At 37.7% G+C, this 15,372-nt stretch overlaps 1 protein-coding gene across 1 annotated transcript in view; it reads left to right on the forward strand.

Annotated features, from left to right (window-relative positions):
- The window catches only part of LOC145674633 (carboxypeptidase B-like), a 139,953-nt gene that overhangs the window by 21,934 nt on the left and 102,647 nt on the right, over window positions 1-15,372 (forward strand). Inside the window, exon 2 of the mRNA XM_081744851.1 lies at window positions 11,447-11,659. Coding sequence (XP_081600977.1) covers window positions 11,447-11,659 — 213 coding nt within the window. The remainder of the gene's footprint in view (window positions 1-11,446; window positions 11,660-15,372) is intronic.

Genomic DNA, 15,372 nt, shown 5'->3' on the forward strand with positions numbered 1-15,372 from the left:
AGCCCGATGAAGAAACAAAGAAACTGACGGAGAAAAACAATGAAGGAAAATGTAAACAAGATATTAATTCAGAGAAAACCTCGAAAAACGTTAAGAAAAATGGCTAGAACGAAAAAAGGCAGAAGTAGTGTTAATTTTGGGTAAGAAAATATGCAAAAGCAACAACCGAGAAACAACGAAGAAATATCTAAAGAAGTCAGAGAAAGTTGTAGCTGAGTATACTATTCTTCTTCTTCTTATTATTATTATTATTATTATTAAAACTAAACCTGTCTCCCTTGACAAACACACATAAATGTAGTAAATATATAGTATAACACTAAAGCCCCCCAAACGAAAATCCTGGATTCTGACACTAGACATTACAAGATCAGTTTCCAGGAAGTAGTACACAGCTGATTCGTGTAACTGTGGATACCAAACAAAACTTTAAAATAACTTATCCTAAAACCTTAAAAGTAGGGTTTCGGCATATGTACCCTTTCTCTAACCATCGCCTAAATTAACGCTGCAAATTATTAGCTAGATATAAAGTATGCGGCAAAACAAACAGTACTAAAATTCACGTACGGATGGTGCACAGGTGCAATGTGAGCGCCCCGTGTGTGCTCAGTTGTGTCGACAAGCGTAGTGTAAAGTTGGCGCGAAGATAATGTTACCCACAACAGAGGAGAAGATGTTTATTGTCGGCCACTATTCCCGCTAATACGGTGTGGAGCAGCATCTCACTGCAGGAGATGAGCGCACACGTCTACTGTGTAATTATGGCTTACGAAAATGAAGATATCATCAGCAACGTATGGTTCAGTGACGAAAACCATGTGTCCTTGATCTCTACGTCAATAGACAGCTGATTATTGATCCATTCTTGCATGATATGCGTGGTTTTTACCGCATCAAAAATCTGTCGTTAGAACAATAATGGTTGCAGCAAGACGGAGCTACTGCCCACACTGTAAATGAATCACTTGCCTTTCTGCCCACAAGAGTTTGGATATCGCTTGATCTTCCATGGAACGGATTTTCTATATTCTTCCCAGACGCTCACGGCTTCAGATGCCTACATATGGGGAATCCTAAAGGAAGCAATTTTCCGAAAAGATAACCCCGTACCAGTATACCAGAGTTAGGAGAGAAGATTCGGTTATTTTGCCGTTCCAACAACCTGTATTCACTGACATGCTCATCGCTTTACAGGACTGCCATGAAGAATGTGTGCAACGTAATGGTCAACATTTTGAACACGATTTACAGGCGTCCACTTAAATTTACAACATATGTTGGTAACATTTAGTTGATTTCATATGTTTCATTATGTTGTATAATAAATAAATAAATGTCAACGATGTGATTTCAGTACTGTTTGTTTTGCCGCGTACTGTAATTAGTGTTTGCAGAAAAATATGTGCTTTGATTTAATACGATTATTGTCTGGAAAAAGTTCTTGCCTTTTTAAAGAACATTCATAATCACACATAATATATCCATATCTATAAATCCATATGTATATGTATGTATATATGCTGTAAACACATATATCCATATGTATAACAACTCGTACAAAACATCCTAATTAGTCACATCAAATTAAAGATTTAATATTCTAGTTCCCATTGTAGATAAAAAACCAGAGAAATGTTTCATAATACACAGTAGAAAGTTCACTCATTTTGATTCGCATAATACCTGATGTGTGGAATGACAAACATGAAAAAAAGGAGAAAACGGAAATTTAGCCTGGATAACAGTTTTTTTTTTTAATTATTGAAGGTTTTTTTTTAAATATTGAATGTTTCGGTTGACAGCTGGGAAATTCTGAAAGAAGCGTATCACATTAATTAGCATTTGTCTATTTTATCAACAATAAAATTTTAAACACGTAATTAAGGTTTAGTAATATGAGTACCCAACATACATTATACATTTTCCGCACAATGATCAGTGGATATTACAAAGCAATTTCATTTCCTACCTTCACAAATAAAAAATAGATTCATAAAGTTAAAACCTGAAAATTCCGTGTGTACCTAGGGAACTGTTATTCATAAATGTTTACGGTATATTAACCAGGGATTTATTGGAAGGTGTACACGGTTACACAGCGTACACCCACCAGGACCGCAACCAGAGGGTCGCTAGGGGCCTGTCCCCCCCTAAACATTTCATGGCTCCTCCAGACCTCAATACAACAAACACAATTTAGATATTTGTAAGAGAATTTTTAATGACTTGGCCCCCTAACACATTCATGTTCCCCCCCCCCCCGAACCTCTGTGGCTGATTTCGGACCTGATATCCACCCTTAATTTTTGGAAACTATCGTATAGCCCCTAAAATTTAGGAAGTACGCGGGTATATGCTTCATCCGATCCACAGTATACTCACTTCATTGGAACAAACAACAACTGCTTCTCAGGCACTACATTTCAAAACAAAAAACTCACTGAACAGCTGTTGCCGCGAATTATCTTTAAATTCTTTTAAAATGTTTGCGTTTTCGGTGTGTTGGAATCGAGTTTTTCAAGAATACTTTATAATGGAAAACAGCATTTTGAACCTGCAGGTTTTTTTTCCCTGAAAATGTCACACAGCCTGTTCCCACCTTCTGAAAGCTGACCTTTGGTATTTTAATAAAACCAAGCTGTTTCCAAATGTTTTTTTTTCTTAGAAACTCTTAGGAACTGTTTTGTTTGTAAAGGTAACTGGGAGATAGAGTTGAGTGGTGAGGAGGCAGGAGTGTGAGAGGTAGGCCTATATTCATGTGGTGACATTCAAGTTGTTCTGTTTTGACATAGCAATGACCACAGTTTTGATGCCCTCTTTGACCCAAATTCAAATTACAGAACTCTCTATATATAAAGATATAGATAGATAGAGATAGATATACAGGGTGGTAGGTAACTCCACCGACAAACTTTGGGAGGTGATTCCTTATATGAAATGAAAGAAAAAAGTTCTTATAAACATAGGTCGAAAAACCTCATTATTATCCTCCGTTATCGGCGAAACGAACGCGTTATTTGTACTTAAAGGAATATCCCTATACCGCAATTTCCTTTTTACAGTTCGTTTCGCCGATAACGGAGAATGGTAAAACATGGATATTTAGATAGTTCGCATACTAGTTCCTTTGTAATTCCTTAAACCGCTTGGGATCGGTCCTTTAGTTTCTAAGGCAGAGCGTTTCGAAACGTGAATTTTCGAATTTTCGGCGGTTCATAACTGAAAGGAGACGTTTTTCGTCCCATGTTTATTAGAACTTTTTTCTTTCATTTCATATAAGGAATCACCTCCCAAAATTTGTCGGTGGAGTTACCTACCACCCTGTATAAATATAGATAAATAGATGTGTGTGTATGTAACAAGGGATGTAACGTATACCCACCTAAAAATTAGCATTGCATCACTGGATAACATTAAGTACTTGTATCATTAATTTCTATTCGGTTCAAATTTACATTGGCATTAACATTAAGAAGACACGAAACTACTAATCTGGTCAACCATGAGAACGAGCCGTGGTATTAGAAAATAATGAAACACCCAAATCTTCAATTATGTGCATACTTACCATCGATAACGCGCCTATTTACCACGAGTTCTCCAGTTTCACGTTGCTCTGACGCAACCTACATACAATACCTAGCACAGATTGGTGAGTGTTTTTTGCACTGTAGACACAATTCCACAGCAGTACTACTTTCTACAACGTAATTGGACCAATCTCAATGTTAACGTAAACTTAAGTCTTCAATTCTGCGCTACGCACTGGACTACTGGCAAGTGCATGTGCCTTTGTGTTCGATTCACTGTAGAAGAAAATTGAACACAGCATAACGGTTAGGCCTACCGATCTCACTTTAACCTTTAAGTACTGCGCATGTTTTTGTCACATTAGTACTACGCGGAGTCTGTCAGACTCCGAACAATAGATTGCGGAGAAACCAACTGGACAATGTTCATTTTCGCATACACACTAAACATAACCAAGAAGGTCGAGGAAGCAACAATCGGGAGAGGGGGTCGAACCGAAAGTTACGGTGACAGAGGAGTCTGACAGACTCCGCGTAGTACTTACGGGTTAAAATTATAGATTTCATCACGTATAGATTCGCTGCTGATAAAGAACATAAACGAAATCAATCAATCAAGTCTAGTTCATAAAAATCTCTCACTCCGTATAAACACGTATTGAATCTTTAAAAACTCCACGGCACAGAACAAGTTTTTATTACATATTTTTATTTTTTACAGTACATTGTATGTATATATAACTATGGATTTCAATTACTCCTACAAATAAATACTCACCAGCAAGATTTGAAAGGAAACTAAAACAAAAAATCCTTGAGACAGATTGCCAGTAATCAGTACACCCAGAGCTATTTCCTCGACATATTCTTCCAAGTTTTATCTTTATCTTATTTTAAGATACAATGTTTCAATGTTTCTTGTATGTCTTTCCTCTGTGGGTGTTACTCTTACATGATTGTATTAAATTATTAAAAGTAAGACAAGGCAAAGGCAAGTGTGAAACAAATTGATAGACATATTTAAATCACAAAATAACTGAAAATGAAAGTAGAAACACTTGATGAGGTCAGTTCGATGTATGACTTTTTATTTCCTAAAACACGACTCAAAATTTGACAGCCCATAACTCGGAAACCAAGAGCTTACACAAGTATGTCTTACTCTTATATACCTGGTCAAATTTACCATCGTGTCAAGTTTGATCCCGATCAGACAAATTAGGTATAACTTGTACGATATACGAGATGAGTTCAAAAAATCTAACCTTTGGTTGGCAAAAATCCATTTATTGATTTGGAAATCCGAAATACTAATCCCCTTCAAAGTAGTCTCCTTGGTAATGAATAGACTTCTCCCAACACTCCCGCCATTGTTGGAGACACTTCTGAAACGCAGTTTTTGGAATGATGACTGATGGGACGCTTTCTGTGGACAGGAAACATTGCATACGAGGTATGTTCATAAAGTATCGACCTCTGGTTGGCAAGAATACATTTATTGATTTGGAAATCCGAAATACTAATCCCCTTCAAAGTAATCTCCTTCGTAATGAACCCACTTCTCTCAACACTCCCGCCATTGTTGGAAACACTTCTGAAACGCAGTTTTTGGAATGATGACTGATGGGACGCTTTCTGTGGACAGGAAACATTGCATACGAGGTGTGCTCATAAAGTATCGACCTCTGGTTGGCAAGAATACATTTATTGATTTGGAAATCCGAAATACTAATCCCCTTCAAAGTAATCTCCTTCGTAATGAACCCACTTCTCTCAACACTCCCGCCATTGTTGGAAACACTTCTGAAACGCAGTTTTTGGAATGATGACTGATGGGACGCTTTCTGTGGACAGGAAACATTGCATACGAGGTGTGCTCATAAAGTATCGAATCTTTAGTTGGCAAAAATCCATTTATTGATTTGGAAATCCGAAACACTAATCCCCTTCAAAGTAGTCTCTATGGTAATGCACACACTTCTCTAAACGTCCCGACACTGTTCGAAACACTTCTGGAACGCAGTTTTTGGAATGGTGAACAACCGTGGCATTGCATTCCGCATGATGTCTTTTCTTGACTTGAGTCGGGTCCCATTTAGTGTCATTTTCAGCTTGAGAAATATCCAAAAGTCACATCAAGCCATGTAGGGTGAGTAGGGAGTCTGAAGACGCACAGGAAAGTTGTGTTTAGCTATAAAAGCCTGAATCAAATTTTGCGGACACTCTCCTCATGCCCAAATTCTCGTCCAAAATTGAGTGTTCTGATGTGATTTAATGGTTTCCGGTTGGGTACCGCCAAGCTTTCAGTAAAATTTGATGCAATATAGCTGCTCAAGTTGTTCTTACAGAAAACCGAAATCCAACGAGCGCTCCTTACACGTCTTCACTCGTTGGCCGACTGCCAGCGACTGATGCTTTCTGTGGACGGAAAATAATTCACGACTGCGCATGAGTGTCCCCTCTACATCTACACTGAAGAAAGTCTCCCGCGCTTCATTGGTTTAAGCGGGAAAAATAAGATGACTGCTCACTACACGTCTTCACTCGTTGGCCGACTACCAGTGACTGACGCTCTTTGCGGGCATGAACAAGTTCACGACTGCGCATGAGTGTTCCCTCTACATCTACACTGAAGAAAGGCTCCCGCGCTTCATTGGTTTAAGCGGGAAAAAATAAGATAACGACTGCTCACTACACGTCTTCACTCGTTGGCCGACTACCAGTGACTAGTGATGGGCACTATCGAATGAATACTATCGAATTATTCGATAGTTTTGTACTATCGAATGTATTCGATAGACCCGACAGACTATCGAATGATTTTTTTTCTTTGTAGAGGCAACAGTCTGCTTTGCTTTCGTTCTCCAGACCAGACTATCGATAGTTTACCGTTAGGCGGCCCTGCTGCTTTGCTGTATGTTGAAAGGGAGAAACCAGAAGTGTTATTATCCCCTATTCCGGCCACGTGAATGAATGTTTCTGAACAGCAGTGAGTGAATTCCAGCCTGTTGAAATGTTTCGTACTACAAGATAGTTATATTGTTAGTCTATCGATAGTTATATTAAGACTTCAGGAGCCGTAGTGTCTTTCTATGAGGCCCTGAAGAAGGCTTAATATCACTACTAGCTTTTCGCTACCGAATGAATTTCAACCAATAGTAGACTGTTAAAAACTATCGAATGAATTTCAACCAATGGCAGGCAACGGAGAATTGAGGGAAGAAGTGACTGCATACATATGCTCATTTTACAACGTTATCGTGTCACCAGAGGAGCGAGGGGAGCGTATAATTCCGCTTCAAGTTCCATTTCGAGGGGTATTGCATCCCGAAAAGAGATGCCCCAATCTAAAGGGAGAGTTAATTTACCCTACGTGGACAACTGTCAGCTAATCTCAGCAATTTTCAAGCGCGCACCAGTTATGATAAAGATAAAATATATGCGGTATATGTTGCAAAGAGGAAAATCTTGTGATTTTACTTACCGTAATTAAAATTTTGAAAACACTAATCTTTCTTTCTTCTGGCAATATTATAATTTCATAATTGGAGTGAAAATATTTATAGGTTCTTAATTTAGTGATGTTTTTAAAATAGATTTCTTAGGGAATTTAAAGTAGAAATGAAATCTAATTTAATGCCCAACAGTTATGCCTCTAAGTTTTTTTTTTCATAGTATTATGAGATAAGCGGATGGTTGGTTAGCGCAAGGGACATTATGATGCCAGTGGCTTGAGGACACTTTCTGACTGCATACGCAGTCATCATATTAGTATTCTTAGGCACTGACGCAAATCCTGGGAGAATGAAGGGAACATGTCCCCCCCCCCACCAATAATTCGATTTGAAATGTGCTTTTTTGGGAGAAATGTGATGATTTTTGTCCGACTTCCTTCCAGTGTTGAAGATAACTCTGCTCCCCTGATCCTCTACAGCAGTGGTTCTCAAACTTTCCGATAACGCGGACCCCCCTGTTCATTCGGAAAGTGAGCTGCGGACCCCCTTGCAATGCTAATTTGAAATTTCACATGCTATTAAAAATATACTAATTAGAATTAGTACTGACAAGAAAAATAATGCAATAAGTAATTTATTCTAAAGATACATGATTGTTTCCTATTGAAGGAAATTTCAATTGATAATACAGTAACTTTCAAGACTAAAAATCATTTTTTAAAAAAAAGGAAATTCACTTGATAAACAACGTTTTGAAATCTGTGAGGTCACTAATGAGAGAAATAAAATTCTTTGTGTTTCTCCGTAATTGCATTGAAATGTGGAATAACTTTTGTCACCATCAATCTTAGGTCCGATTCCATATTAAGACGATTTCGCTTTAAAGTTTTAATACTACAAAGAGCAGGAAAGGTCTGCTTGCATAAGTAAGTGGTAGAGAAAGGCGTCAAATGTTGCAATACCTTTTTAGACAACTCTTTGCACTGACAGCACACACACACAAATCAATTTGAGTCATAAATTACTCGCAGTGGCGGATGTAGGAACATATTTTGGGAGGGGTTTCTCATAGGTTTTTATTTTTTTAAATACCAGAATTGGGGGAGGATTGATGTTTGTAAGCATAGAAATTAACAACATTTACTTTTTTTTAATGGGGAATTGGTGGTAGTGCTGGGAACTTTCCGCCACTTGAAGTTAAAATCCATGAAATTCCGAGGTATCGTACAGTTAATGTACAACTGCTCTTGAAAAAGTGCCCTAACAAAGAAGAAATTTCTCTCACTTGAAGTAGTCCTATATAATGGTTGACTAGCCTCAGGGCAGAAATTTAGTGAAGTAGGAAATCATTTAAATTTACACGCGTAGTGTAATTTCTAATTGCTTTCTTTTTAGTAACTGCTTTAGTAACCGAAAAAATACTTCTTGCCTAACAGGTGTGAGTTCCATTTTATTACAACACATTTTAATTTTTAGGAGTCACGGACCCCCTGGCTAGATTCCACGGACCCCACTTTGAGAACTACTGATCTACAGTATTGTTTTTCAACTTTATATCGTAAATATTTAAAACATAACTAGAAAACAAGGCCCAATGTTGAAGACAGAGTTTCGCCGATATAGGCGAAGCATCATAAGCTATCTGAGTAGAAAAATATACATATATAAAAAAGGGGAAATAATGAAAATTTAAAACAAAATAGATATTCTTTATCGGGTTATGTCTACTCTACACACAAATACTGTTGCAGTCCCAACAATTAAGGAAATTGCAATCCTTATTTCAATTCTACCACGTGGCCCTGCGTGGTGTAGTCGCCTTTGGTGCGAGCGGTCACCAATTCGATTCCCGGTGGGGTCACTCGGTCGAAAAGATGTGACATCTTTTTCTGGTCAGCTATCCTGAGTGAGGTTTTTCCTGGTTTTCCTTAGTAAAGACTGCTTCAGAAAAAAAAATCGCCAAGCAATCTTTGCATTCTCGAAATGTATTTTTTGTTCCACTTTTACTGTTATCAATTATATGTTTGATATAATAGCATGAACATCATAAAATAAAAAAAAATAAAAAAATAATATAAAATAAACCGGAGATTGGGTGGAATAGTAGCTGAGGGAAAAATGTTATAAACACTGCAAAGGAGAAACGAATTTCTTTAGTCGCCCACCTTTCATTCGAACGACGCAGTACCGCGCTTCTGCTTCTACTTGTAAACAACGCTCTTCCCTCCTTAACCGCCTTGTTAATCTGCGAACCTCTCCCTAGAGACTCCAGGGAGTCTAGTCCAGTGTAAATTTGTCAGTCAGACTATCGAATGAATGTTTAGGAAGCAGAGAAGCACGTTAAGAACACGATATTTGAATGAATGAAAAAACTATGGGACTATCGAATAAAAACTATCGATAGTTCAAAACAACTATCGAATGATCATTCGATAGGAAAAAGTATTCGATAGTGCCCATCACTACCAGTGACTGACGCTTTCTGCGGGCAGGAACAAGTTCACGACTGCGCATGAGTGTCCCCTCTACATCTACACTGAAGAAAGTCTCCCGCGCTTCATTGGTTTAAGCGGGAAAAATAAGATAAAGACTGCTCACTACCCGTCTTCACTCGTTGGCCGACTACCAGTGACTGACGCTTTCTGCGGGCAGGAACAAGTTCACGACTGCGCATGAGTGTTCCCTCTACATCTACACTGAAGAAAGTCTCCCGCGCTTCATTGGTTTAAGCGGGAAAAATAAGATAACGACTGCTCACTACACGTCTTCACTCGTTGGCCGACTACCAGTGACTGACGCTTTCTGCGGGCAGGAACAAGTTCACGACTGCGCATGAGTGTCCCCTCTACATCTACACTGAAGAAAGTCTCCCGCGCTTCATTGGTTTACGCGGGAAAAATAGGGTTCTATACTTTTTGAACACACCTCGTTTATAGTGTCCTTAATTTTTCGGGGAAAATCAAATAAAGAATTATTTTAGAAAGTAGTTGAAAAGAGCAGTTAAAGAACAAATCAGCAGCCGTAGAAATGGCTGCACAAAAGTGTAACGTTGCAAGTTACAAGTACAAAACCCTTATTAACCTTATTCCCATTACGATAGAGCAATTTAATATTCTTACGATGAAATGATTCTAGATTAATTCTAAAGTCAGATTCTTACAGCAACAAAAACTAAAGTAAAGATCGAAGTCTAGAACTTTATTTTAACACCTCATTGTGTCCTGGGTTCAATGTTTATTATAGTCGACGTGTAGCTTGATCTTGGAGCAAAGATTAGCAATACCTAATTTTGTCGGATATTGTGGAAAATATAGTTAGGGAACTTGTTTCCTGAGACAATACTTCTGTTTTACACGTAAAGAAAGTGCAACAGTGTGCTGGAAATCGTATTCCATGTGTCCAATTCATTCCAAAGCTATTGTCAGCTTTTTATATATATATATAATATGCATTTTGTGTAGCTCAATTTATATCGTAATTTGTAAATTTTGTATCGCATTTTCTGTACTATAATGAGTAATTATAAAAAAATTATATATAGAGAGAGAGTCCCTTTCGTCGGGACATTTTTTGAGTTATGTTCGTGGTGTCTTGCAAGGAGAAATCTTGCCAATACTGTATGTTGGTTTTCACAAGGGACGTAAATGGACATTCGATATATCAGTACTTCAAATGGAAAGCGAAAAGTAAACGTGAAAAAGACGAGTTTATTTTTCTATACTTTCGGCGCTGAAGAATGAAAATACTATGATCTACTGTACGCACTTCTGCGGTTTAGTAACCTATCCAAACCCCATTCATGCTACACCATATATCGGCTAGGTACAGTATAGTTTAAACTTGTTTCCTCTGCTCTAATGCTTTCTTCAAGGGACATTTTCTTTCTATTGCACAGTCAGAAATAAGGGTAGGATGACTCGGAAACTAAGAAGGTCTGAAAGATAACCCATTAGCAACAAACCGACAAAGAGAAGGAAAGACAGAGTGGAAAACTGATTTGAAACACGAAGTCGAGGGATTTTTTCTTGTAGCAAACCGACCATTCAAAGAAAGATTTCTTGAAATAATAGTAATGTGCTTTTCAGCTTGATCCTTATTTTAGCTTCCGTGGTAATAACGAAAGATGCAAAGATACATCGTAATTTGGGATACATTTTCAATTTGTTTTGCATTTCCATGTTTTTGCATAACAAACTGCGATATGATACCGCTTGATAAAAACGCTGGTCTATACATAAGTTATATATTTACTATACAATAAGTAACATAATATTCAAGCGGAGAATTTTGAATTTCTTGGGGGTGCTTTTCGCCAAGTCTCAACGCTACACACAGGAATGCTATTTTCTGAAAATTGAAACGGTATGGATTTACTCAAAACATTTTTGTAGTTAAAGCTTTTTTGATTATTAAAATCTTATAAAAATAATTAAATAAATTTATTTTTCTCTTTAACAGATACAAAGTGTTCCGGATACTTCCTCTTAATCCACACGAGGTCTCGTTGCTATCAATGTACCGACATCTTCCAGGATTTGATTTCTGGACACCCGCCATGACAACAAATCGCCCGGTTGATATAATGGTGTATCCACAACAAATTTTAAATTTTGAAGCGTTCTTAAGAAATAATATGTTATCCTTTACAACTTTAATCAATAATGTTGAAAGGTACGGTAAGTTTCATTATTTGTATTATTAACTAGGATTGTTACAAAACTCTAGTACAATGTTTCTTAACTCTAGTATCTAATGTTTCTTAATTCTAAACTATTACGCCACTTGTACACTATGAGATAAATCCTAGGAAATATCTTACAATTTTTCCTAGAGTCAAACTCTCAACGTGTATGGCATCAGATCGCATGTCATTCTCTATATTCTTAGCGATCGTATGAGATTCCTCTTGTTTAGAGCACGCTCTATTTCGGGAAGAAAATTCGTAAGATTTCGATTTAAGCAAAATCAGGTGAGAGAAAGTGAAAAGAAATGTTTGTTCTCCCCACCAGTAAAGATGCTATTTGCGCCGTATTTAGTGCATACGTGGAGCATACATTTTTATATAATACAAAATCAACGCTCTATCACAACAGACATGGAAGCCAAAAGGCAGTGGAAAACATTACTGGCCAAGTATGCGTTGTGGGACCTGGCAACTCTTTGGAGGATGTGAAACAGGAAAAATCTTCACATGTATGGCACAAAAGAGTAGGAGATATGTCGTAACATTTTTCGTAAGATATAAGAGGAATTTGAAGTTTAAAATATGCAAAACGATAATCATGCCTGTTGTTCTGTATGGCTGCGAAACATGGTCGCTTAGTCTGAGGAAAGAACATAGACTGAAAGTATTTGAGAACAAGATCCTGAGACGAACATTCGGACCCAAGCGGAACGGGAATGGGGAATGCTTGAAACTTCATTACGAGGAACTACATAATTTATATGGTTTACCCAACATTGTTAGGGTCGTCAAGTCTAGGAGGCTTAGGTGGGCAGGTCATGTAGCTAGAGTGGAAGAAAGTAGAAACGCTTTCAAAGTCTTGACTGGAAGACCAATCTGAAAACGACCATTAGGAGGACCTAGGCGCAGATGGGAGGACAATATTAAGGTGGATCTCGCAGAGATAGGAATACAATGTAGAAACTGGATGCAGTTAGCAGTGGCGGCGATACTGGCTTCGGGCCCCAACAGCAAAAACTGAACAAAAGGCCATGTGTTACTCGAACTTCATTTACAATTTGTATATGCGTACTATTGTACCATTTTACATTGTTAACAGTATTACCACTGTGATTACAACTACTACGAATAATAATAATAATAATAATAATACAGTATAACCAAGGTTAACCGAACTAAAGTAGGGGGCTTAATTCGGATATATTTATTTGTTTGTTTGTTAAGTCATGGACATCTATTAACGGGCCTATACTACAGTATTTTTTATTTATCTGAAATGTTTTGAAGATCAAATAACTTGAAAGCTCTCTTTGTAGGCTACACTTACGTTGTTTATTAAATTTAAGGAGCTCAATAGTCTAGTGGTTAGAGCGTTGAATTCATATCCACGTAATTCCGGGTTCAATCCTCCGCTGGAGTACTCCAAATTTTTGGCATCTGCCCAGTGTCGTGAGGAAAACTGGGGAGTGATACGCCTGTTGGGAGAGGGTTACGCAATGGGCTGACCACCTATTCTTCACTCAGGTGGTCGTAGGTCCACCAGTCGTTACATATGGCGTTGACGGCCGGCTCAGGACTTAAGGTCTGTTACGCCAGTGGTTCAGGTTTTAGTTTTTGTAAGTTAAATGAACATTTTTAGCACTACAATACATCTATATGTAGTTAGTACTGTAATAGTTTATCTTTATAGCATATGGATTAGGCAAAGCCTAGCGCGCCCCCGTTCTCTAGATTATTCCCGTGCAGTACAGTACATGTTTTATTATTATTATTATTTACGATTTTGGATAATTCGGGTTTCGGATATCCGGGATTATATTGTAATTATATTCCACACAGAGGAAAATTTAATGTAGACTATTTTTGTGTACTAGCGTAAAATGTAGTATAAAAGGCATTGCCTAGAATAAAACGAAATGGAAACTCTTCTTGTATCGTCACACCGGAACATGCAACACACAAACATACATAATAAAACTAAGGAGAGGTATTGTAAGCATCACTATCACTATATTTCACTTGAAATGGAATGGAACAATAAATTTTTAAGAACTGTTTACATGATAACCTTCGGTTCTTCAGGAGCAAGAATTTGTCTATAATTTTATCCATTTTTTTCCATGTTCGATTGTCAAAATGGCAAGCGCACGCAATCTACCTTGTGTTACGGTGCTCCGTAAATAATTCTTGATAATTTTTAATTTTGAAAAACTTCTGTATGCTGCAGCAGTTGTGACAGGAAGTGTGAGGTACAGCTGTAAGTCAGTAGTCAAGTCCGGCAAACTACTCAAGAAGCAACTGTCTTCTTTAATTAACAAGTTGCAATGTCTCGAATTGTTTTCTTGGTAGATATTTCCAGCGAACACAATAATTTATTGAAATACGCGATAATTTATTGTAATACACGGTAATTGTGGTCTAAGATACACGATAACGAAAATATGGCATAATAGACTAATATAAATAATATTGTAAGGATTCCCACATGACAACAAAAGTACATGTATAACGACACGTGTCATTATTTACAAAAGCAGACGATATGCTAAAGAGGAAGACACAAAGGAAACCGAAAGGAGACGGACCACACGAAAGGATCGCAAGGAGGACGAACCACCCGAAGACGACAAATAGGCATAAAAGAGGGACCACGGAGGAACCCGGCATCAGTTTGACCGCTGACCGACTAACCATTACCTACTCCGAGGTCGCACTAGAATAGGGGTACACTTTTCCTAAGCCCTATGTCACACTGGACTATGGATCCTAACTACAAATAAAAACCTCACGAGGCTGCCATGAGCCGAGAGGGTTTCCCATAAATCTTATCTATAACCTATCAAGGTTCTGAACGCTGCCATGAGCTGAAGGGGCACTCGCAAAACACAATGTCCTTCATCTGGTCAATTAGGAGAAAATACACTATTAATTACTCTTTGAAAATTAAAGACATTGTACTTAGAAATTTTATAATAAAATTGGTGAAAGGGAAAAAGACACGCCCGGATCGCTATTTGTCTCTACCCTACCTATTTGTATTTGTTTCAATATACAAATGTTACACTGGAAAATAAAATCTTTAAAAAATCGTAAAGATCAACCTGACATTCATGTTCATACTCCTTATTATTTACCTTATTATTTAATTTTAATGATTACTTTATTATTTAATTTAGTGAAACTGTTAGAATTAGTTATGGGCTGTGGAGAAACACTTCAAAATGCATTAAAATTATAGGCTAAACGACGTGTAAAAGGTGCCTTGGTGAGCCTACTTTCTAGGGGCCCTTCAGGTCCGGGGCCCCCCGCGCCGCGGGGTCTGCGGGGCCCTTATCGCCGCCACTGGCAGTTAGCTAAGGATAGAAGTCAGTGGAGAGCTTTTGTGAACGCGGCATTGAACCTCCGGGTTCCATAGGTCATAGAGTTAGTTAGTTTAATATCCTAAGATATTTCCCAGGATTTATCTCATAGTGTATAGCTGGCCTTATTAGTGTTTAACAACGGGATAAAAATTCAAAGAAGAGATATTTCAATTGATATACCTTATTGTGCAGAACAAATTAGTGCCGATGAATGTAAATCCTCATATGTGTTTTTACGAGAAAATGGAGTACACAAAATTTCATTGTAAAGCTAAAAACTGACGCTTTACAAAAAAACATGCCACTCATTAGGGTGAAGCTGATAATTAAATGCAAAG

This window comes from Thermobia domestica, chromosome 17 (genome assembly GCF_964235325.1).
Source record: "Thermobia domestica chromosome 17, izTheDome1.hap1.1, whole genome shotgun sequence".
Classification (NCBI taxonomy): Eukaryota; Metazoa; Arthropoda; class Insecta; order Zygentoma; family Lepismatidae; genus Thermobia; species Thermobia domestica.